The following is a 24,306-nucleotide window of genomic DNA, read 5'->3' as shown; positions in this document are numbered from 1 at the left end:
GGATTCCAAAATAAACAAGCTACGGTTCTAGGAAAAGTAGTAGAAAGAATTATAGCCACGAGGCTAACTGAGGAAACCGAAAATCTGAAATTAATACCACCAGAACAATTTGGATTCAGAAGATAGCATTCAACAGAGCAACAATTATTAAGGCTGACAGAATACATTACAGAGGGATTCCAAAATAAACAAGCTTCTGTTTTACTAGACGTCGCCAGAGCTCCACAACAAGAGATATAGAGTCTGGATTACCCCAAGGGTCAGTACTTGGGCCACTTCTGTACAACATACCTATACATTCACGATATACCGAAGAATTCAAAAACCCATTATATGCTGACGACACAGGCATAGCAACTCGACACCGCAACCCAGAAGTAATAGAACGAGTTCTACAAGAAACGATTGACGAAACAAACGACTGGTGCATAAAGTGGAAAATCCAGCTCAATGGACAAAAGAGCTAAGCAATATCACTACAGAAGAGAAGACTGCGACCTACAACGTATCTAGAAGTTGACGGCGAGGAAATCGAAAAATGAAGCCAAATATTTAGGAATAACGCTTGACAAAGGTCTTACTTGGAAAAGTCATATCAAACAAGCAATCGACAAAACGAAAGCAGTGATTAATTGACTCTACCCTCTGATAGGAAGAAGAAGCCACATGGAACCATAAAGGAATTCATGAACAGAGAAGCAGAGAAATTATTCAAAAAACATCAGAATCAAGAACTCTGGAGAACTCGTAGTGGACTGCGACCCAGAGGAAGACAAAAGGAGAATCCGAATTTACCGAAGGAGACCAAGAGATAAATTAAAAAGATATTAAAATAAGAACACAAACTTATTGAAAAATTCAATAAAGTGTTATCCAATAGAGGATAAACACATACATCCCAGCACGATAGTGTGCGACAAGAAAACCGACTAAGAATGAACGGTTTATAGGCAAATGCCCGGAACTAATATTCAAGAAGCAGTTAAGGGTTTTTAGTGAGTGTCGAGCTCAATAGAGTGAGAATCCCCACACTTGTTCCCCCTCAGGAGAGGGTGGTTCGTCTGACTTGCAGATTTTCAAATATCAACAATAGCAGAATACCTGGTGAAACTATTCGGAAATATGAAATAAGAAAGGAGCACTCACAGAAACCCATTTACCGTAAAAATTATGAAATGAAAACCGAGAGAGGCAAAGACGACAGCAACATTGTAGAAGAATAGAGAAAAATAGAAATTGGCAGAGGAAACAAAATCCATAAGTTCTATGAGCATCAGGAGAATGTCCCTTGGTAGAAATCTGTATACTTCATCCGTCATCGGGATCTATACTAGTGAGTTCAGGGGGACATCCATAGTATCATTAAGTATGGGTTTAATACTTAATGATAGTATGGAATATCTTTGAGGAGAGAAGCATGCCACACCCTATCGAAGGCCTTCAATATCTTGTGTAAGTATTATTTATTTGCTGCATAATTAATAAACGATTAGTACCCACTTTCTGATGAAGACCACATAATCCAAATTACATGTGAGAAAAACAATATTTTCAATAATAAGAATAAATTCAGATGCATACCACCCGACGATATGAATATCGACAAGTGTTACGATCTGAATCGAACTAGCCAATTTGCCATCGTCAAGGCCCCAAATGGAGTACGCTCCACCGAAGAAAAGCAGATGCTGACCATGGTTTCGGCCTCATTTGGCCTCATCAGAGCAACATAGAATTTTTCTACGGTGGAGAACGTTTGGAATTGATGGAATCGGACACCGTTTCATGTTGGGTGGCGCTCTGGGTAAATAATACCCAGAAGAACATGCCAACATTGAATAAAGTTCCATCAATTCCAAACGTTCTCCACCGTAGAAAAATGCTATGTTGCTCTGATGAGGCCAAATGAGGCCGAAACCATGGTCAGCATCTGCTTTTCTTCGGTGGAGCGTACTCCATTTGGGGCTTTGACGATGGCAAATTGGCTAATAGTTCAATTCAGATCGTAACACTTGTCGATATTCATATCGTCGGGTGGTATGCATCTGAATTTATTCTTATTATTGTATTCATTGCCTCCCCGTTTAGGCGTGATCATTCTTCATTAATATTTTCAATGTTTCCTTTGAATCCTTCACTCTATCGATTCTGGCCAACTCTAATCTTACGTTCTTTACGTTTTGAAAAACTTATAATCTTAAAATTACTATTGGTTGAGAAGATTTTATTGATACTGTACCAAACTGAGAGCCTATCTAGGTTATCCTGGAACTCACCTCCATCGGCCATACTACTTGTTTCATGATAAATCTGTGGAAACCAACAATTTAGAATTAACGAATAAAGAACCTTCATCATAAAAATAAAACAAAAAGAAGAGTTCACAAATGATATCCCTGCGGATTTCCAGAAGTGACGGGTATGAAATATGACGAATAACCTTTATATCTGACTGCTTATATTCTGCATCGTTAAAATGATCTAAACCACTGATGTAAAGCACCGCCAATGCCGAACTACTTTGTAGCGTTAGAGATATTTCGGAATTTCAGAGTTGGTGTATTTATACAAAACTATGCTGATTGAGGCAAGGTAATTCTTTGGGAGAGATTCCCCCTTTAAGCTCGAGAGTACTTGACGTTTCGCTGTAGAACTAGTACAAAACGTTGACATAGAGATAACTTGCAATTTTTAAATTGGATGTTTTTGTATATATCTAAAGCCACCCCTATCTTAAAACCATACTTTGTTCATTTCAATTATCGGTACAAACTTTATCGTCAAAAAGTGGCTGATATAAATTTTGATTGAATGGAACTGCGTGTTCTCACTGTAATTAAACTAGATCGACTAATATTTCAAAACCCGAATAAACTGAACCCTCCAACAAATATTTCATTACAACTCTAAATATTCGAACCATCATAGCAGGTCGTTTTGAATGCGGTTCAGAAAGTCCCAGAACACTCTGATTAATTGCTATCCGAGTTCATTCATTTTTTTCGGAACGAAGAAAAATCGCTGAGTATTTCCCAGTGTGATAATCCCAAGCGGGCTATTTTTATTTCGTTCATCGATCGTAGCTAACGCGGCAGTTACTTTTTATTTTCGGGGGGTTTCGTGCTCTTTCCACCCCGGCAATCAGTGTTAATTATGTTGAGAACCGTATTGGTGAGGGACGCTTTTTTTAAGTAATTATATTAGTAGTCACATACAAAATGTGGTAGATTTCCCTAGCCATTTATTTGTATACATAAAGTGCGCATTACTTTTTATAAAGAAAATAAAACAGATCAAAGCTCATTAGTCACAAACTAAATATTATATTCGAAATATGATGAGGTGAAAGTGTGCGGAAGGAAAAAATAAAGTAAATATAATTATTATTACACTAACTGACACGTCATACGTTATCCTGCTATGCTAAGGGAATATTAAGTAAATGGAAGAAAATTGGGGAATAAAAAATAGTTAGAATTGTATGAAAAAGAAAATTATTTCAACTGATTCCGAAATTTCTCTTCAATTTCCATCGATAACGAAATGACCGGTGAAATAGTGGAAGAGTGTTTACTTTTGTAATTAGTTCATTAAATGCTGGAAATGGGCAGCATTAACTTCCATGCAGTAATAAGTTTTGCTGAAAACGTTGACGTACATTACTCAAGTTTTCTGGTGCAATTTGATGGCATTTTGAAAACTTCTGCACATATTTCCTGGAAACTTCACACATTCTCAATTCAAATGTATGAATATAATGGTGCTTTTACCAAAACAACGGTGTGGTATTTAATTTATTTATGTCAAAAACCAAGCTCTTTCGGTCTAAAACAAGACCATCATCAGGGTTTTCCTAGAAGGGTGAAAGAGGTTGTATAATACAAACAAATACATAGATATAGTAGTTACCCGTCTAGGAAACTATCGCAATTGTCGGCGAGTAAGTAAAGGCATCGCAACAATAAATCAGGTACATTCAAAATGGTATGCCTTGAATTGGAAGTTGATAGAAAGATCAATTTTCTGGACCTCTCCATCTCCAGACCAAATAGCGGTTTTCTCGATTTTGAAATATACAGGAAGCCCACACAAACAGACCACATCATTCCGGCACATTCCCATCATCCTAATAGTCATAAATTGGCGTCTTTACGTTGCTACATCCACAGAGCCCTCAATGTGCCCCTCTCTGAAGAAAACCTATCAAAAGAATTCAACATAATTAAACAAATAGCCTATAATAATGGTTACAACCCAGATTTAGTGGATCGGCTCCGTAACAACATATTGTCCAGAAAAAGACAAGATTTGGCCTATTGTTCTATACCTCCTGACTTGAATCGGAGATTCGGTATTTATTGAAACATAGAAACGTATATATTTGCTGTTGTATTGTCGGATATAGAGGGTTTCATTTTGGGACAGTGTGGTTTACAGGTCGAGGAAAAACATTGTTTGCGTGCAACATTGTGTAATATAGTTCATAGTTTCCACAATAGTTTCAAAAACAGCTATAATGAGAGTTCATTCCATAAATATCTGCGTTATCTTCTCAAAAAAAAAAACAAGTGATTACCTCAAACATAATCCCGACCTATATGTTACCAATGCAGACAAGGGTAACGTAACTGTTTTGATCGATAGGGTTGCTTATGAACAAAAACACAAAAATTTACTTTCTGATACTGAGAAGTATAAGATATTGTCTGATAGATAGAAACTAACAAGAGTAGTAGTCATTTTTGGCCACCTTCTTTTGTGTTCGAATTATAAGCGAAAATTGGTAAAATGGCGATTTCGAAATAACTCTATATCTCCACTAATACTGATGATAGAGGCATTTTTTTAGGTAGAATCCAGTGGCGTGCTTGCCTTTTTAGCAGGATTTTTAATTACGAAGCTATGACCCAAAGTTATGTTTGTTTAAATAGGAACACTAGATTTCTGTGCAATTTTTGAAAGCTTAATTTTTACTGATTTCAAAAATATATAACATCATATAGTTTGTATCAATATAAATAATAGAAAATGGTCAAAAACCATTTCTCTCTATGTTTCTATGGTTTTCAATTTTGATGAGAATAAAAAAATGTAGCATCTTATGATCATCACAGTCTCTTTCTAATAGTATTTTCATTTCTATGCTTCCTACTCACTTTCTCCAAGATTCAAATTTTGAGAAAATTGGTAAAAATCATAGAAAGAATGACATTGCCAGAAAGATACTGCTTTTGTTATAGAAACCCAGTCAACCAGAAATGTAACAGTAAGTCGCAGGGAGTACCCAAAAATATCGCATTGAAGCGCTTCTTTGAGAAGTTTCATGGATGTACTTAAGATTTCACATTGTGGACATTAACGTCCGCATATTGTTAAGTTTGCGAATTCCTCAACTTTAGATCCCTAGTGGTTGCATGTAACATCATATCGAGATGTTCCGATGAAGTGAACATAGCTACTATTATGCGACTTCCCTCTGTTTATATTTTTGAAATATTGAATCTGTGATATTTTTAGAACATGAAATGATGTGTTGTGAATAAATTTCGATGAACTCTGCCCAGCGACTTCTCTAAGAAAAACTTTCAGTAACTGTTTCTAATGTTCTATTTATCAGCACGTGGTCTCGAGGTTAACTCATAACCTAAATCCCGCTATGCAAAACGTGGTGTGACGTGTTTCGTTCTGTGACTGCGTTGTGTTGAGAGAATGAACAAACAAAATCTTTTTGAATGAATTTTACAATAATTTTTTTAACCGAGCTGTTCTATTATTAAATTTCGTTTTAGTTAAGTGTTAATTGACGTTGATTGATTAATTAACGTGCAGTAAAAGGTGAGTAGTTATATAACCTATTGAAATAATGACTACATCATGATCACTTCTTGGCCCTCTTATCCTCCCCATTTTTGCACCTTTGTAACGTTCAACTTTCAACATACCTCATATGAATTTAGGTGATAAGTAACATTCACAACCTTCAAAATCAAACTTGGAATTGATTTGAATCATCGAGAGAACTTCAAATTATTATTTTAGATACCGTGCTGAAAAAAATCACCTTCTAGTGTTGTTAGATTTTTCATGACACTCAATTTATTACTATCAATACAGCTCTGATTTTTTCTTCTTCAGCTGGACCATGCCGTTCCTGAAATGGAATGAAGATTTATAACAAGATATATGTTCTTTATTTTATATATTTGGATTTGTATGAAACATATTAATCTTGAATAAAAAGATATCAGCAATTCATATAGTTGTTCAATTTCCCTTTTGAGGATGAGAGCAGAATGCGAAATATATTTAGGTGAGAGTAAACACAGGGTACAAATGAGGCGTTCAGAGCTGAAGAGGCCCAAGCTACATTTTTTCTGAAATTGAGTTTACGAGTATATAAAATTTTGATTCATTTTCAGGCAGTTCTTACTGTTAATTCAATTTCAGAAAAATTATAGCTTCCTCGGAACGCCTCGAATATAGAGTGCAAATTGATTGCCACGATGGTAATTATCAAATTGAACATGAATATAACTTCAATAGAGGATACACTTTGGTAGTTTATTCTGTCAAAATAATCGTTCCATAAACCTCCAAAATGAGAAGTCGCAAAGTTGCTGTCTAGGGTGCTTTTTTTACACCTACTATGTGATGTACTGGGTAATTACCCGCGATATGCGATGTTGCGGACATTAAGCACTCTCCAGTAAGTACTGGTGGCCTTTTTTTAAATCAACATTGTGAAGTCGCATTTCCACAGTGGTAATTCCCAACAACTTCCCTGTGACTGAAACTGGTTGACTGGGAAGCTCTATTTTTTCTGTGCTCGTCAAAAGTTGTAACCAAAGAAATATGCAGAAAAAAGGTTTTTGACCATTTTCTATTATTTATATTGATACAAACTATATGATGTTATATATTTTTGAAATCAGTAAAAATTAAGCTTTCAAAAAATTGCACAGAAATCTAGTGTTCCCATTTAAAAAAACATAACTTTGGGTCATAGCTTCGTAATTAAAAATCCTGCTAAAAAGGCAAGCACGCCACTGGATTCTACCTAAAAAAGTGCCTCCATAATGTTTTGATTTCAGAGATCTATCGTCAGTATTAGCGGAGATATAGAGTTATTTCGAAATCGCCATTTTTCCAATTTTCGCTTATAATTCGAAAACAAAAGAAGGTGGCCAAAAATGACTACTACTCTTGTTAGTTTCTCTGAAATGGAGAACAAGAATGGGGTATCAGATTTTGTCTATCTCCTCTGGTTTAAAAGCTGTAGTGCTAAAACATCGAAATTTGCCCACCCTGTACACGTTGTTTTTTTTTGCAAGTTTAGCGCCCTTCCACCTTCCATACATTTTCGTCACGCTTCAGTTGTCAGATTGAGAGAATGTTTACTTTTCAACATGTAATTAACCGAATATATCTCAATCTGACACGCTCGAGTATGTACAATGATCATTTTTTTTACTATTCTAACAGGCTGTCCTAGACAATTCCCCCTATATACAGGTCTAATTTTTGGTAGAGGTACTCTACAGGGTCCAAGGCTCCCGAACTACTGATGTCGAAGAGAGGAGCTACCTGAAATGACGACCAAAGATATTGTTGATTAAGGCGACAAGCCTTTTACCATTTTTTGGGTCTGGAATGGTAAAATTATAAAAACAATTCCACTTTGCGACGGAGTGAAGAAGTATTTCGATAATACGCCAACTTAAGATATTGTAATCATGATAAATTTTTTGTTGATGTACAGTGGAAGTGTACCTACATCTTCACAAGAACAATGTACCTAATCCAATTATCGTCAAAGAAATAATTGGTCTTCTAAAAATCTGCCTGTCCCAAAATTATCTCTAATTCGATAATCAAATAAATTTATTTTTTTCTCATTTGTAAACGTCAGTTTCCAAAAACACAATATTAATCAAGAAAGTTTATTTTATCAAATTTGTAACTAATTTGTAACACTGACAGTTAAATTTTTAAAAGTTAATGATATTATTTACATTAGAAAATTTTGTTTTATCGTCATATATGTTGAAAATCATGCTAAAATTGTTATTTCCAGTAACACAGATTTTTGATGATGAAAGAGTTGATACTGATGATGATGAACCATCTGTTGACTCAGAAACTGCTGAACTCGAGGACTGCATAACATTTGTACTCTCCTTACTACCAAATAATTTGCTAGACATTTCGATTTTTTTGTTGACCGAATCATCGACATAACTCATCGCAATTTCGGTGCTCTTCCACCCTCCTGCACGCTTTAGTGCTAAAATATCTCCACCCGAATCCGCAACCATAGTGGCTCCAGTTCTGCGAAAAGAGTGGCCGGTGTATAACTCTGGGTCTTTTAAACCTAAATATTTCGCTATTTGCTTTGGGACACCACCAATAGTGAGCTGGCCAGCATTAAGGGAAATGCACTTTCCATGTCGGTATGTCAAAAAAAATCTTAGGTTTTCTGTTCCAGGAGGCCGAGATTCACATATTTTCTGTATAACATGCAGGGCTTGAAGCTGCAGCCATCATCGGTTATGGTGAATCTTCTTGTTGTTGAATTTTTTGTTTGCTGCTATTTCACAATAACGTATTTTCCCATATCTTCTACATCATTCATGTTTAAGGAGAGAATTTCGTCCCATCGACAACATCCAAAAATACCAAATATTGTTACAATTTTCGCCAGCAACCACTGGTCATCAGGAGCATGTAAAAGAAATTGTTCAGCCTCTTCTTTACTTAAAACCTTGGCCTTTTTTGGCGTATAACGCTCATTTTTTCGTTTCAGAAACGCTATTACCTTTTGAAATCTGCAAATGACAACTAAACGTCATATTTTTCAATAAATTTTTTAAGGAAAACAAACCTGCGAACAAGGGCATTTTCTTTCATTTCCAAGCAGCTTTTCAGCATAGACCATTTTGCCCATAAAGTATTAGGGCTGAAATGAGAAACAAATAAAATATAAAACAATACACGCAAGGTAGCAGGTTTTACTGGCACAAGGAGGTAACTGACTCGCCAGCGGCTCGTCAGTTATATCCTCCATTCGCCAGTAAAAACCCTCTTACCTTGCTTGTTGTTATATACTATATGCACACCTACATACATTTGCAAAGAAACCTAGCTCGATTCGAAAAAACTTAAAATTACCAAACGAACTTGAGTTCACTGGGCATTATTATCGACGCACGTCTGCCACACTGTTGGTTAATGCCGGCGTAGATATTCTGTCCTTAAAACAGCACGAAGGATGGAAATCCTCAACAATCGCCGAGGGATACATTAAGGATTCTATTCCCAATAAAATAAACGTGTCAAAAAGCATTCTAACAGGTAAAGCATTCGAAGAGAGAAGTTTTGGAAATAGTGCTGCTGGAGCACCTGCATCTGAAGTTGCATCAACAAGTAACCAATATCAAAACTTGTGTCTTTTGCATCACTTGCGACACCAGGAATTTATATCAATAATTGCACCACAACTGTGTATATTCACTATTCATGTTCGAGATGGATTTTATTTTGTCGTATAATTAAAATAGAGTGCTATTCCACCTCAAATCAGAACCCATTTTGTTTATTCATTAAAAGTATTATCCTTTCTGTAGTTCGAAAAGTGGACCGAAACAAGCAATAAAATGAGCACTTACTTTCAGAAAAATATATGTAGACTGTAGAGGTCTACGAAAAAATGTGATATGCAACTCAGCAAAAAACTGTCTATTGTCTTACCTGATTGCTAGCCTCGGCTATCAATTTGCAGGCTCGACTATAATAGACAGTTTTTTGACCTTGGTACATGAATGACTATTCTCAATCGCGAGCTTTTGTTTTTGAAAAAAAAACGCAAGAAACTACCAGGCTAATATGAATATTAGAAACGATATTTGAATCAATGACATATAGCAAATATAAAACATAAAATTCTTATGTTATAACATCCTAATTCAGTAATTGAGAATAAGTTTCAATAAGATAGCAAAAAAATATGTATGTTGATTATTCGGCAATCCTATTATGAAGGTTTTCTGAACCTTAATCAATGGGAAGTAAAATTTTTCTTCTTTTCTACTATATTTGCCCGTAGGACAGGAAGTAGTAGAATAATACGTTGAAACGGTTGAATAATTCATCAAATTCTCTGAGGATCCCCTAGACAAAAAGCAGAGTGTTGTGGCGGTAAATGGAAAAACAGGTCGTAAAAGTACATTTTACGACACCATTTGCTTTTTTCCTGTGAAAATCAGCTGAATATTGCTTCCTCGAAAAGGTGGATGAAGAAGAATTCAACCAATTTTGCTAAAAGGATTTTTCATTTCATGATGATATACATATACCGGAATATATTGAATTGAATTCTGTTAAGGTAGGAATTATTAGGTTACAACCATCATTTTGGATTATGGGTTTCGACAAGCAGTTGTCGAAGCCGAATTCTCGTCTTTCAAATGGGATAAATTCGTCAGATTTGGACCAAAAATGGAAGGACATTATTTTCACTTACACGAGTCGAAGACGCATGTTTCGCTCTCATATAGTAGCATCTGCAGGTGGCTGAATGTGAACTGAATTCTGTGGTATACCCAACGAAAAGATACATAAACCTTAGAACATAGATACATGGAATGGAAAATAAACATTCCAAAGACTGGAGTGAGATAGTTGCTTAGTGTTGCCAATCACATTTGAGACAGTTGATTTGGACATCAGTGTCACATCAATTTTCAGTACGAATAAATAGGAAATATGTTAATTTTTCTATTTAACGCCACTGCCTTAGTGTCGCGCTAGACAGAGAAACATCGAATATTGTAGCACTGAATGGTCATTTCATGTATCTATGTTCTAAGACATAAACAGGCAATAAACTCTAGTTATAAATGTCCAGAAGGAGTGATGATAGTTTCCAGAATATTCAAATTTCAAAGCAAATATAGAGAAGGTAAGTACAAATCGCTGGGTCGGTCGATAAATATAAAAAAGGACACTTTTTTATGCATAATAAAGAATATATTATTCTTTCAAAGTCTAACTGGAGTATTCAAATTGAAATCAAGGTCAGAGGCTTACAGTGAACTTAGAGAAGATTTGTAACGTCAATGTCAGCTGATCTCTCTTGGATGATTTGCGATTATGAGTCTAATTTTAATTCTAATCGAACGAAATGAAATGAAATGAAATTGAGAACTCGTCCCGATATTTAGGGCTCGGGGGTGGATGACGAATCATGCTAAGGGATATGGAGGAATACATTTTTTGCCATTTGAAAGCGTTTCCTGGTTGGTTTTATAAGGAAAATTGCGCAGGTTATCGATAACTATAAAACTCCTCCTGAAACTATAAGAAACGACAGGCCGGAGGTAAAGTTGTTGGATTTGTTTACATTCGCGATGCAAAAATCTCGAATTTCTGAAGCTTTGTTTTCTTATTTCCGATTTCGAGTACTAGCTGGAGCTTAGGCTCCGGTTTTTCGTCTTTCGCCTGGCATTCCTAGTATAATTAGACATGCAATGGTTCGCTCAGAGATAGCGATTTCCAAACCCTCTAAATCTTTGGATTTTACCCTCTTGTCTCTCTAACGTGATGCTTACGTTCTTAGTATTACGAGACTCTGGAATTATTCAGCTGAGAAACCTTTTCCCTGACTTGTATGCCTAACTGAAAGGTACCTATAATAATGAAACTAATACAAGTGTTCATGTTTGATTGGATGATTTAAAAAACACTACTTTCATTGAATTTTAATAGAATATTGTTTGAGAAAGTAGAAATTTTGCCGATCGTCTCAAATTTTTCGGATTAATAAGAGAAATGTTTTTTTATGCACGTTATACGAAGCCAGTGGCTACTAAAAACATGATTCCATTTAGTCTGCTACCCATACCGGAAAGAGACATGAATTCTGTTCGGTAAGAATTCACTCTTTGATGAAAATCAGTTACTACATCGTATAATATATTCATTGAGTTTACTCAATTCATTAGGGGATCTTTTTTTGAGGATCTAACTTTGATTTTATGAATATCAAAAAAGTGTTTTCATAATATTTTCATTTCAACATCCTAGCACAAACAGATAATGACCAAACTTGAAATCGCCCAAATCTGAATTTTGGTCTATAACTCAAAAACAAAAAAAGATAGAGGAATGCAGTTAATGGCTTATTAGTTTCTCGAAAAAGGAGATAATGACCAAAGTTGAACTCGCCCAAATTCAAATTTTAGCCTATATCTCGAAAACAAAAGAAGATAGAGGAATGCAGTTCCTCGAAAAAAGACGACATGAATGGTATATTCATTTTTCTCTTTCTCCTTGGGTTGAAAAGTTGTTCAGGATCACCAATTTTGCCCACCCTGTACATATGTGATTACTGTAGGAATAGTAACACTATGAATTCGAACAGCTCTGGTATAATTGTTAGTGATTATTCAATAACTATAACTGTAGTCTTTTTCAATAAAATCTTTTGAAAAAGATATTTTGAAAATTCTTCGATTCCTTTCATTGTTTGTATTATCACAAAATATTTGCTTTTCAACGATTCCATGCATTTTCATTGGGACTACTTTACCTTTTTATACATATTCCTTGAAAACAAAACCGTATTTCATATATGCTACAGTTGCTTTATATAATATACTGCAAATTCGCAGATTCATTCTTTTCTCCATCATAAAATGACCTATTCCTATTCCGACATTTTCAGTCGGGGCATTAAACTTTTCTATTCGAAAAATCCATTCTCTCTTACACGCAAAGTTCCTTAGTCACGAGGGCGTAAACAATATGGATGAAGTCAATATGTAAAACGACGGCTTTCGTGGAAGCAAGCTGGCTATTCTGAAGATTGAAATATCGATTTCCTACTACTAAGATGACTTCCATATGAATTGGAATTTTAAACAGTACGTTACCTTAGTGTCAGTGCCCTCTCACTATTTCTGAGCTATTACTTATACATATATTTCCTTATCGTTCATATTTGGTTAATCATTACAATAACTGTTCCAGTATTTTTGATTGTTTTTGTTGTCACAAGAAAAAGAGTATTTCTATTTCAGGCATATGGCGTCTTCTTTTCATCGAAATACATTATTTACTCTGTCTAAATAATGTCATTGATTGATACGAGACCCATTACAAAAAACCAACGCAAATTATAAAAGTACAAAACTTAGTGTGTAGTAACCAATTCGTTTAACAGGGTTGAAGGTCAGGTTGTTGAAATAAAAACCACTTCTCAGACCATTGCCGACATGTTTCGATTTTATTCTAAAATCTTCTTCAGGGCTCTAAAATGAATTATAAGATTTATTAATTAATAACACTTATAAATAAAATGTGTTGGAACATGCAATGGGGCAATACATCAGTGCAACAAATGAATAAAAATCACATTAATATCTGCATATTACAATGCATAGACAAATTCTAAATTGAAAATATGAAAATTGAGAGAAACATTGAATATAATTCAGCTCAGTATACAGGTACATGATTCAACATTAAAGTGTGTAGTGTTTTTTTTTCAACTCAATTCCCAATCACGTATGTATGTTTTTCAAAACGACATTCTTGAATATGTATCGTAAATTCACATTTGAAGATTTGAAGAAAACTCGTTTATGGAATCTCTTTGTTTATTACTAGTCACCGTTTTTCATCGACTTAATCAGTGAGGCTTGCGGATTTGTCATAAAAAGAGTTTGATCTTTAGGAGGGAGGAGTGTAGAGCAAAATTTATGAAACACCTATTTTAGTTCCAACAGCAAAACGTTCGATATCAGGTTAGCAACTTTGCTTTCAGTACTTTTCTGTTCATTTCAGAAGACTGTAAGTGATCGACATCGAGGATTTGGTTAGCTTCTCTTGTACAGGGTGGGCAAAAGTGGTGATACCTGAACTGAAACTTTTCAACCCAGTGAGATAGAGGAAAGTGAATGAACCATTCATGTCTAATTTTTTGAGAAACAAATAATGCCATCAACTGCATTCCTCTATCTTCTTTTGTTTTTGAGTTATAAGCCAAAATTTAAATTTGGGCGATTTCAAATTTGGTTATTTTCCCCGTTTCTTTTTGTGCTAGGATGTTGAAATGAAGACATTATAGAGACACTTTTTTATAGCAATCCAGTGGCGTACTATGATTTTTTTTCAACAGGTTTATTTGTTGAGCTATAACATAAAGTTGTGTTTTTCTTATGAGAACAGTAGTTTGAAATTACTTAGAAAGAATCACCATTTTTATACCGTTTCAGAAATACATCACATCGCCCTCAGTCTTTTTAATTCATTTTAAATTACGGATTTCATAAGAAAGAATATATCTTTATGTTATAGCTAGGCAAATATACCTGATGGAAAAAATCATAGTACGCCAGTGGATTGCTATCAAAAAAGTGTCTGTATAATGTTTTCATTTCAACATCCACGCTTGAACAGAAACGGAGATAATGACCAAAGTAGAAATTTTAATTTTGATCTATATCTAACTCGAAAACGAAAGAAGATAGAGTAATAGATAGAGTTGATGGCATAATTAGTTTCTCGAAAAAAGACGACCGTAATGTGCCGTGCATTTTCCTCTATCTCGCTCGGTTGAAAAAGTTGTAATTCGGGTATCACCAATTTTGCCCACCCTGAACATATCAGCTTTCAATCAACTACCTCTATTTTTGGATTTGAGTGTCAATAAACATACTAATGCAATGCTATCATCAATCTCCTCATTTACATGTTTTATTTCCTCAATGGCTTAGACACCTGCCTGTTTGGAAAATTATTATTAATAATAATAAGAAGAAGAATCAATTTAGATGTACACCACCCGTCGATATGCATATCAACAGGTGTTACGATTTGAATGGAACTAGCCAATTTGCCATCGTCAGGGCCACTAAATAAAGAACGTTCAATGAAAGAAAATCATATGCTGACCATGGTTTCGGTATCATTTAACCTCGTCAGAGCAACACAACTCCTTCTTCGATGGAAAAACGCTTGGACTTGATGGATCCTAATTGAATACTGGTAGTCGCTTCTGGGTATTATCGAGTAGTACTCGAGCGCCATTCAGTATGAAACGAGATCTGGTTCAATCCCCCTAAATCGAAACCCAGACGAAGACAATGGCACATGTCCCATATTTTCTCTAGAAATATCTCTAATTTCTCTGATTCAGTACGCTAGCCTGCTTATTGCAGGCAACATGCGTGTAAGAATTGAGAAGTTGGGAGCACGTTCAGTTCACGGCAAAAATGATGCCAGCAGTAAAAAAACCAAGGAATTATCACGCCTTAACAAGGAACCAATGAATGCAATGATTTTTCAATTCTTACACGCATGTTTCCTGCAATAAGCCAGCGTACTTTATTAAATTAAAGGAAATATGGGACATATGATATTATCTTTGGCTAGGTTTCGATCTGGGGTGGGGGATTGAACCGGATCTCGTTCATACTGGATGGCTCTCGAGTACTTTTCGATAATACTCAGAAGCGAGTTGAAAAGAAAAAATACTATACATAAAAATTTTTACTCTTATAGTTTGCGCATCCAGAGCCCAAGTTGGATCTGTTGGGTTATATAGTCTTACGGGACTGACCTAAACTAGCGGGGGCAAAGTGATTGATTCTAGCACACCTAGATTAAGTGATGAAAACTCTTCTGGGGTGTAGTTACATCCAAAAACTCCCTCCTGTCTCGTATAAAAATATATGAATTAGACGATATCTATATTTTATATTTTGTTGGACTTGAAAGCAATTTAATGAACATGTAATTTTTACTTTATTCATCCATGAAATTTTTTAGACAGAGTAAGTTATGTCCTACAATAAAACAAAGAAGCCATATTCCTGGAATTAATAGCGATACTCAGTTTCTATATTCACCAACTCTCAGGCTGCTTCTGTTTCTAATATTTATCTTTCGAAATAATATAGCTTGGCCCTTCTGGCTACTGAGATTGATTCGATTTGGTGAAATCCGCTACTCGATTACCATCAGAGGAATTCTTGCTCCCTAGTACAGAACTCGGAAATTCATCCCCCTCAAAATAGAAATAGAATAGAACAATAGTTTGAAATCTACGAAAATTCTTTGTTTCTGAGTTCTGAGAGGGTCAAATTTTCGTTGACGCCCAGAATATGTTGAACAGTAGTGGTTCAAGTAACTTTGAGACTTTGCCGTTTTATACGTCTGTAGGAGGAGTATTCTTCTTTCAATCTAAATAAATTTTCTCTCATTTACAGAGTGTGGCAGAGCCGATTGACGAGGGGTCATTGCTGAACTGTTGTGGCTTCAGGTATGTTCGGAAGGACTTTAATTATACTTGAATGGACTATATACAGGGTCCTGCAATAGTGGCTTCCATAGCTGAAAAACCAGACGTTTTAGAAATTTAGTTGAAAAACATTCCCTTTGTACTTTCAATTCCGCATCTCAGGAAATTAATTTCCTTATATTCAGGGTGTTCCCAAATGAAATTATTCAACAAATGGGTGGGTTTTTAAATGAAACACCCCTTATATTTTTGCATATTTTCAATGCTCTTCGATACCTCTACCACGATGCAAAATCTTATTCAGAAAAAACTGCAAAATTTAGACGAAACAGTAGTTCGGTAAAAGCCTTTTACCGATTTCCAGAAGCGATAGAAACATGATGATCAGGATTTCTTTTCACTTAAGATTTTGCCTAGTCATCGTTCCTAAATGATCAACCTCTCTTATACAGGGTGTCCGGTATCAATGTCCGAATATGAAGAATTTCAAATTGTTTGTTGTCCTTGCCAGGTGTGATCACTACACATTATAATTATTATCAAATCTATGGTGACCAGAAAACTTTCAGATAATTATAGGTAATGGGCGTTGTCGGATTGTGAAAGTGGCGTAGAATGTTTTTACGAGAACACTTCCGTCACCGAATGCAGACAGAAAACACTATGTTTAAAAAAGGGAATTTTCCGAAATGGAAAACGCCTTATATTTTTGCATATTTTCAATGCTCTTCAATACCTCTACCATGATGCGAAATATTAGGGATATTTTTTCAAAGGTACAGATCTAATTCAGAAAAAACTGCAGAATTTCCACGTAACAGTAGTTCGGTAAAAGCCCTTTACCGATTTTCAGAAGCGATAGAAACATGAATTTGATCAGGATTTCTTTTAACTCAAGAATTTTCCTAGTCATCATTCCTAAATGATCAACCTCTCTTATACAGGGTGTTCGGTATCAATGGCCTAATATGAAGAATTTCAAATTGTTTTTTTCTCGATTTTTTCATAAAAAATACCAAAGGATTGATTGTTTGTTATCCTTGCCAGGTGTGATCACTACACATTATAATAATTATCAAATCTGTGACCAGAAAACTTTCAGATAATTATATGCAATGGGTGTTGTCGGATTGTGAAAGTCGCGTAAAATGTTTGTACGAGAACACTTCCGTAACTGAATACAGACAGAAAACACTATGTTTAAAAAAGGGAATTTTCCGATGTATTCAAGATATAGGGATTTCATGGAATTTTTTTTTCAATTTAGGAAAATAGCCCATTGCCGAAGTGTATAAATCTAAATGATTTCTTAGAGAAATAAAATACTTCTTCAAACATTTTAAATCTCTCAATTAATGCCTAAAAGAAAATCAATTTCACTGAAAAATGAGGCATTCATGAGCCTGAATGGCTTCTTTTTTCGAAGAAGATATAAGTACGAAAACGCTTTACCGATATCATGAAAATTATGCGAAATGAGTTCCGACAACTTCAAGGAGGAATAAATTGGGAGAAATTCTATATGATTTTAAATTTCCAGACGACAGATATAATTGAATGCAGCACCAATATTGAATCACCCTTGAAACTGGAAATTTTAGGAGAACTCTAATTACAACTGACATAATTAATGTTTATATTCCTGGAAAGAACTCAAAGATGGATAATTCAATAGAACATTTCGCATAGGCAGTCTAATGGATTCTTTTTGTAATTCATCTTTCGTTTTGCAAAAAACAGCGCCGTGAAAGTATAGTTATGGATGAATAAATATCTGAATAAAAAATGAAAATGGGTACTCAGTCGATCAGTAGATTCTGATCGTAAGAAAAAATTATTCGACATGGTCCGACTAGGCCTATTCTCAAATGTCTCATCAACGTAGCAAGCGAAATCAGTAAATCAAATGTCGCGTTCAACAAATTTTGATAGACAAGAAGACCAGTGGTTAAGAGCCACTCGACATGTATTTTATCCAGTATTTAATCTTCCTGTGTTCTTAGAAAACACGCAGGTGAAATGGGTGGTAAACCAAATATTGATAGGTGTTGACAATATACAGGGTGAGTCTTTGACAAATATTTTAGCATTAAATTCTTGAGGTCAAAAGAAATACTTTTCTTCCTTACCAATTCTTCCGAATCGGTTCAAAAGATACAGGCTGTTGAAAAACCATGAAAAATGTTATTTTTAGTTTCTCACAAAGGGTTTTATCGAATGAAATGAATTTCGGAATATGGTTTTTCATTTATTTGATGAATCTTTCTCGAACACGAGATATCACCCACTTTTTCCAGTTTTCTCATTATGACCATAAGGTTCCATGAAAATATCGAGAATTCAAAGAAACCAACTCTTGAAACTGAGTTGGACGCTATCTGATGAATATTTGAACTTTTTTTTTTTTTTTCCTTCTTCTTTTTGTAGATTCATTCCCGGTAACGGGATACAGCAATGAATGAATGAATGAATTTGAACGTTTTGTAAAATAAAAGTATTCTTTATAGTTTCTCATATAATGCGCCATTCCCAAGTAATTTTATGTTCCAGAACTTAAAAAGTATCTGTGAAATTCGAAAAATTGGGTATATTGGCTGAAGACAACTCTCTTTAAAAGATCCACAGATGTGTAATTTTTTCAGGGGTTTCACAGCTCATTATGAAAACTCAAAATGGCTATAGGTTATCAGGGCTGAATCGGAAGAAATAGAATAGGAAAAAAGTGTTTCTTTTGACCTCAAAAATCTACTGTTAAAATATTCGTACGTGTCAAAGACTCGCCCTGTAAAGCAATAATTGACCTAATTGGAGAGTGCCCCGAAGGACCAAAGGTTACTAACATGCACTTGTTGTTTGCGATTCTTTTAGTGAATTCACAATGTTATTTCCACTCAGAAAACCCACAACTAGTTCTATCGTAAGAATATTGGTGGAGCAGGTATTTATTTGCTGAAATTTTGCGATTGCGATAAAGGAAGCAGCTAATTTTCGAGGCTTATATATAAGAGTAAAATGTAAAAATATTTTACAATCCATTGTATCATCCTGAGCCGAATTTGTTAGAGAGTTCAATTCAGTTTATTAAAACAATGATAGCCAGTTACGTCAATGAAACCCATCAAAATGGGACAAATATTTGCCTCAACTAGCCCATGCGAATCAGACAGCGCAGCATAAAGGGACCAAAAATAGTCCTTATTCAATTAATTAATTAAGATTTTGAGTGTGAAATGATTGGTAATGAATATAAGTTTATTAGAACGAGAAAAAGTATTGCTGATACCGGTAAAGATAATTCTAATTTTGAAGATTAATAAAACTGATACGGTTGAAAGAACTGAGAAAATATGTGAAAGATGAGTTGACTTGAGGTTAAGAAAAATCTGAGCACTAATATAATTTACGATATAGACCTCATTCATTCAATTTTAATGATTATGTTTGGGTCAGAAAGCATGCATTATCTTCTAATGCGAAGGATTTTTCTGAAAAATTAGGAGATAAGTTTTGTGGACCATATAAAATATCGGGAAAACTTGTTGTGAATACATATAAACTTGTTGATGATACGAATAGGTCAAAAGGTATTTGGCACGTATCTCAGCTCAAGCCTGATAAAGCATTAGACAGTGATTATTGCTTGGCGTGAATATTACTCCATTGTTAGTCTTCTTGATGATTTTGTCATTTTCTGTTGTGTTTTTTGTACCTTTCTTGGGAAAAAAAAATTGGGATTTTTTTTAATAGGAAATGAATTTTATAGTTCATATAACTAATTGGCTTGATGCGATCATTTTTCTTTACGATTTGCTGAAACTCTGATTATTGTTTGACATAATATTGTAACTCACATTCGTCACTTGGTATTTTAATTCTTCATTTTTGTAGTTATTTTCAATTTGAGCTATAATGTTGTTTCCTGTAGTGTGGAAGTTCGTTGTCACGCTGGTGGATGTCACTGATGCTCATTCGGTTCAGTCTCGTTCAAATGTTTAAGCATAGGTATTATTCGATATTTTTTCAAAAAGGATGATTTATTCATAGATCAAGATTTATTTCATACGTTTTATCGATTCAATTCGTTTTCTGAGATCGCTACAAGAAGATCGAACGTTCTATGCAGCCAAGTAATTTTACCGACGATTTTACAATTCTTCATGTTCTACTGAGAATGGCCTCTGCAACAAAATTTCTCCAGATCTACTGAGATCTGGAGAAATTTTGTTGCAGAGGCCATTCAAAATACGATTGAATTCGGATAGTCTTTTTATTGCTTTTACAACTTCTGTGGCCGAAGATCTACAGTAGTGTGGCATTTTTTTCCTCCAACTGGATTGGATCAACCACGAGTTGAAGACACCATTGAAAGCGAGGTCCCAACACTCGGAAGATTTGGAAAATCCAAACTTCAATAATTCCAGCAAATCATAAATTTTGAAAACAGCAGTAAAAACTCAGTGAACAAATTCACGATCGAAATAAGTCCGTCATTTTTATTGTTTAAGTATTCAGTATATTCTCTGCTTGCTCCTCATTTCTTTCTTTCTATTGTCCCAACTTTAAATTTTGAAGGTTACATTTTTGACGTGAAGTATATTCTGGCTGTGTTTTCACCTCGTGGTTGATCTAATCCAGTTGAAGGAAAAATGCCAGATTATTTACAACAAAAGTTGTAAAAGCAATAAAAAGAATATGCTAATTCAATCGTATTTTAAATTGACTCTACGGCGAAATCCATCAAAATCTATTTATATCTTCGAATTGTAATATCGACGATAACATTACTCTGTTTTATATAACTTCTCCTGGTGATCTCAGAAAACGAATTGAATTAATCAAACCGTATGAAACCAATCTTGATCTATGAAAAAGAAATATCTTTTTGAAAAAAAATACTGATAATACCTACGCATAAACATTTGAACATCCACACTACAGGAAACAACATTATAACTCAAACTGAAAATAATTGAAGAAGAATTATAAGACAAAAGTGACGAATCTGTAATATATATCTAGAATTTAAAAAATTTAATGAGTTACAACATAATTTCGAACAATAATCAGAGTTTTAACGAATCGAAAAAAGAACGATCGCATCAAACCAATAAACTATATAAATTGTAACAAGGATTAACCCAAGAAGTCGTACAGAGGTACAGAGAAATCAAGCGGTGCAGAAAGAGAAGCGGGATGTAACATGTATGTGAGGCTTTAGATTAATAGGATCCTAGAAATGAGTGAAAACGGTACAGCAAATACGGAGAGCGGCGGCTATTCTCGACATCATGCGCAACTGTGCGTATTCGCATTGACAACCGTCGCAAAGCTCTGCGAACGCTACTAGGGGTCGGTTTAGATGAATGTGGCAACATCGCAATACGTGACGAAGCATCGTTCGAATGTTGCAATTGGTGTTTCACGTTGATCAGGTTAGTGTTAATGCATGGATTGTGGTTATGTTTAATTTCTTTCCTTTCTGAGATTGTGTGTTGTGTGCGTATCGTATTCTAATTCGAAATATTCGAGATGGAGAACATCAGTTCGAAGAATAGAGGTGCTAGCGCTTCAGCCGAGCAGAAAAAACTTTTATTAGATTACATGAAGAAGCACCCTGACCTATTATCAGCAAAGTTTTCGAAAAAATTCACGATGAAAGATGCTCGAAAACTTTGGGTAGAAATTTCCAATATATTGAACACTTGTGATGGGGCCAATAAAGATTGGAAATCTTGGAGAAAGGTACGTTTAATTTTAATACTCGATATCTAATGAGAAGTAAAATGAAAACATAAATACTGAATTTTTTGTTTATAGCTGCTCCACTGGTTTCGCCTTCCAGGTTTCTTCAGGAGCTTCTAGAAAGTTGGATACAATCGACGCTATCACAAACATACTACAAAACATTACTTACTGGTCAAATCTACAATATTATGAAATAATATAATAGTGGTCTACAAACAGGAATTTCTGTCATCTGTTTTTGAGATAAAAGGCCGAAATGAATTTTCATTCAATAAAAAGTCCATTGACATTATTTTCAATAATATCAATTTGCCTATAAACCAAGTTACACTTAACTGCAATGAAATTTAATAATAGAACAACTCTATTGAATGAATAAAACTCGAAATTCATCCACAAAGATTTCATTTGTTAATTCAGTTAACACAACTCAGTCACAGCGCGAAACACGAACAGTCGCAACACGTTTTGTAGCGCATGTTTCAGGTTATGAGATAACCTCGAGACCACCTGTTGATAAATAGAATATTTCAGAAAGTTTTTCTCTGAGAAGTCGTTGGGTAGAGTTTTTGGGAATTTATTCATAATATGTAAATTTTTTCATGTTCTGTAAAGATCACAGATTCAATATTTGAAAAACATCAACAGAGATTAGTCGCATAGTAGTGGTTATGCTCACTTCATCGGAACATCTCGATATAATGCTACATGCAACCACTAGGGTAGTGAAATTGAGGAGTTTGCAAATTTAATAACAATAAGTGAATGTTAATGTTTATGTGTTTATCAACGGACGTAACAGGCAATTTGGCAGTTTGATACTTTGAACGCTATCTTGATATCATTTTTCCTAAATATTTTTGCTATTATATAGGATATATCATCATAGAAAAAGAGCCAATATCTGAGTCTTGAGCCCTTCATTCTCTTTTCTTATTGGCATACGGTGTTGTGATATGCTGTAGAATCAATTTCTTGTAGATCATTTCATCTATCATAGAGGATTATATCTATTTTCTTCTGCTATGTAGTCGATGATCTGCTTTTTGTTATAAAACAAGGCAGCATTCAATGAGCTTAGAAGTCTTCTTATATATGAATGAAAGGCAGTGTCCGTTTTATTTTTCTGTTTGTGTATTGATGGCAATATAAGAAGAGATATAACAAAACTGCTTTATGTATCGCTGGAGCAGAACCTCTGTCGATTTCGAAGAAAACATTGCAAGCTAAGGAAGGGATTACCAATGGGTTCACTGCTTTCCTTATTGTTAGCAATTCCTGTTTGTAGACCAATTTTCTATAATTCCTGAAGATGCCGGATAAGCGAAACTAGTAGACTAGTTATCAATAAAAAAGTTCGGAAAATATTTGTATTTTATTGTCGAGCAGGTTACTATAATGAATCTGATCCAAGGCGATCTCATAAACTCATTAGCTTGAATTGAATTTCTTCGTTATAAATTATTTATTGTTACAGACTTGGCATGATATTCGGTCACGAACAAAAACTAAATGTGCCCGGAAGAGGTCTTATGGTAGAGGGACTAGTAGGGGAACCCTCTTAGCTGGACCAAGTGGGGATTTCGAGAGAGAAGTACTTGAAGTGATTACCAATGTTCCAGTAGAAGGCGACACAAGCATTTGTGAACCAAATTCATATGATCAATTCGAAGATAATAAAGATCCACAGACATCAACTGCTCAATCAGAGGTTGTAGAAAGAATCGCAGAGAATGTTCCAATTTCTGTGCAGCAGAATATCAGTGAAACTGCCATACATCCACCATTGGCTACATTTAGCAATATCAAAAGCAGAACCAAAGCACAAACTCAATTTATCCACGCCTCAGAAGCTTCTGAGCGTTGTGAAACATCTCTGGAAGAAGAAAATAGGTTGAAGGAGGATTACTATAAGAAAAAAATTGCAATTCTTGAAAGAATTGCTGTTGCGAAAGAAAAATCAGCTGCAGCTAAGGAAAGGATAGCATGTGCCCTAGAGGAGATATCTCGAAGAATGTAAATCTGTGATTTTATTGTTTAAATTCTATATCAGCTGTTAAATAAATAAGTAAAGAATACATAAATTTATATCATTTTTTCAATTGTAACAAAAAATATTGCACAGAGAAAGAATGAACTGAAAGAATGATTATGTTCTAAACAATTACAATGAATGAAAATCACCTATACTCTATTCACACGAAATATTCGATATGGATAATATCAGTTCGAAGGATAGAGGTGCTATATAGCGCCTTTGA

General features: G+C 34.8%; 1 protein-coding gene across 1 annotated transcript; it reads left to right on the top strand.

Moving 5' to 3' along the window:
- The first annotated feature begins 21,829 nt into the window (after window positions 1-21,829).
- Window positions 21,830-24,065, top strand: LOC123318351. Its single transcript, XM_044904961.1, has 2 exons — window positions 21,830-22,042; window positions 23,523-24,065. Exons 1-2 carry the CDS (start codon window positions 21,830-21,832, stop codon window positions 24,063-24,065), a joined length of 756 nt encoding a protein of 251 aa, XP_044760896.1.
- The last annotated feature ends 241 nt before the right edge of the window (window positions 24,066-24,306 follow it).

This window comes from Coccinella septempunctata, chromosome 8 (genome assembly GCF_907165205.1).
Source record: "Coccinella septempunctata chromosome 8, icCocSept1.1, whole genome shotgun sequence".
Lineage (NCBI taxonomy): Eukaryota > Metazoa > Arthropoda > Insecta > Coleoptera > Coccinellidae > Coccinella > Coccinella septempunctata.
This window is presented reverse-complemented; position numbering and strand designations above follow the sequence as displayed.

Bases quoted from the DNA above. Each gene is read 5' to 3' on its own strand.
- LOC123318351 (XM_044904961.1), top strand. From the start codon at position 21,830: ATGGAGAACATCAGTTCGAAGAATAGAGGTGCTAGCGCTTCAGCCGAG. The intron at 22,043-23,522 runs GTACGTTTAATT...TTATTGTTACAG, and splicing joins ATTGGAAATCTTGGAGAAAG to ACTTGGCATGATATTCGGTC.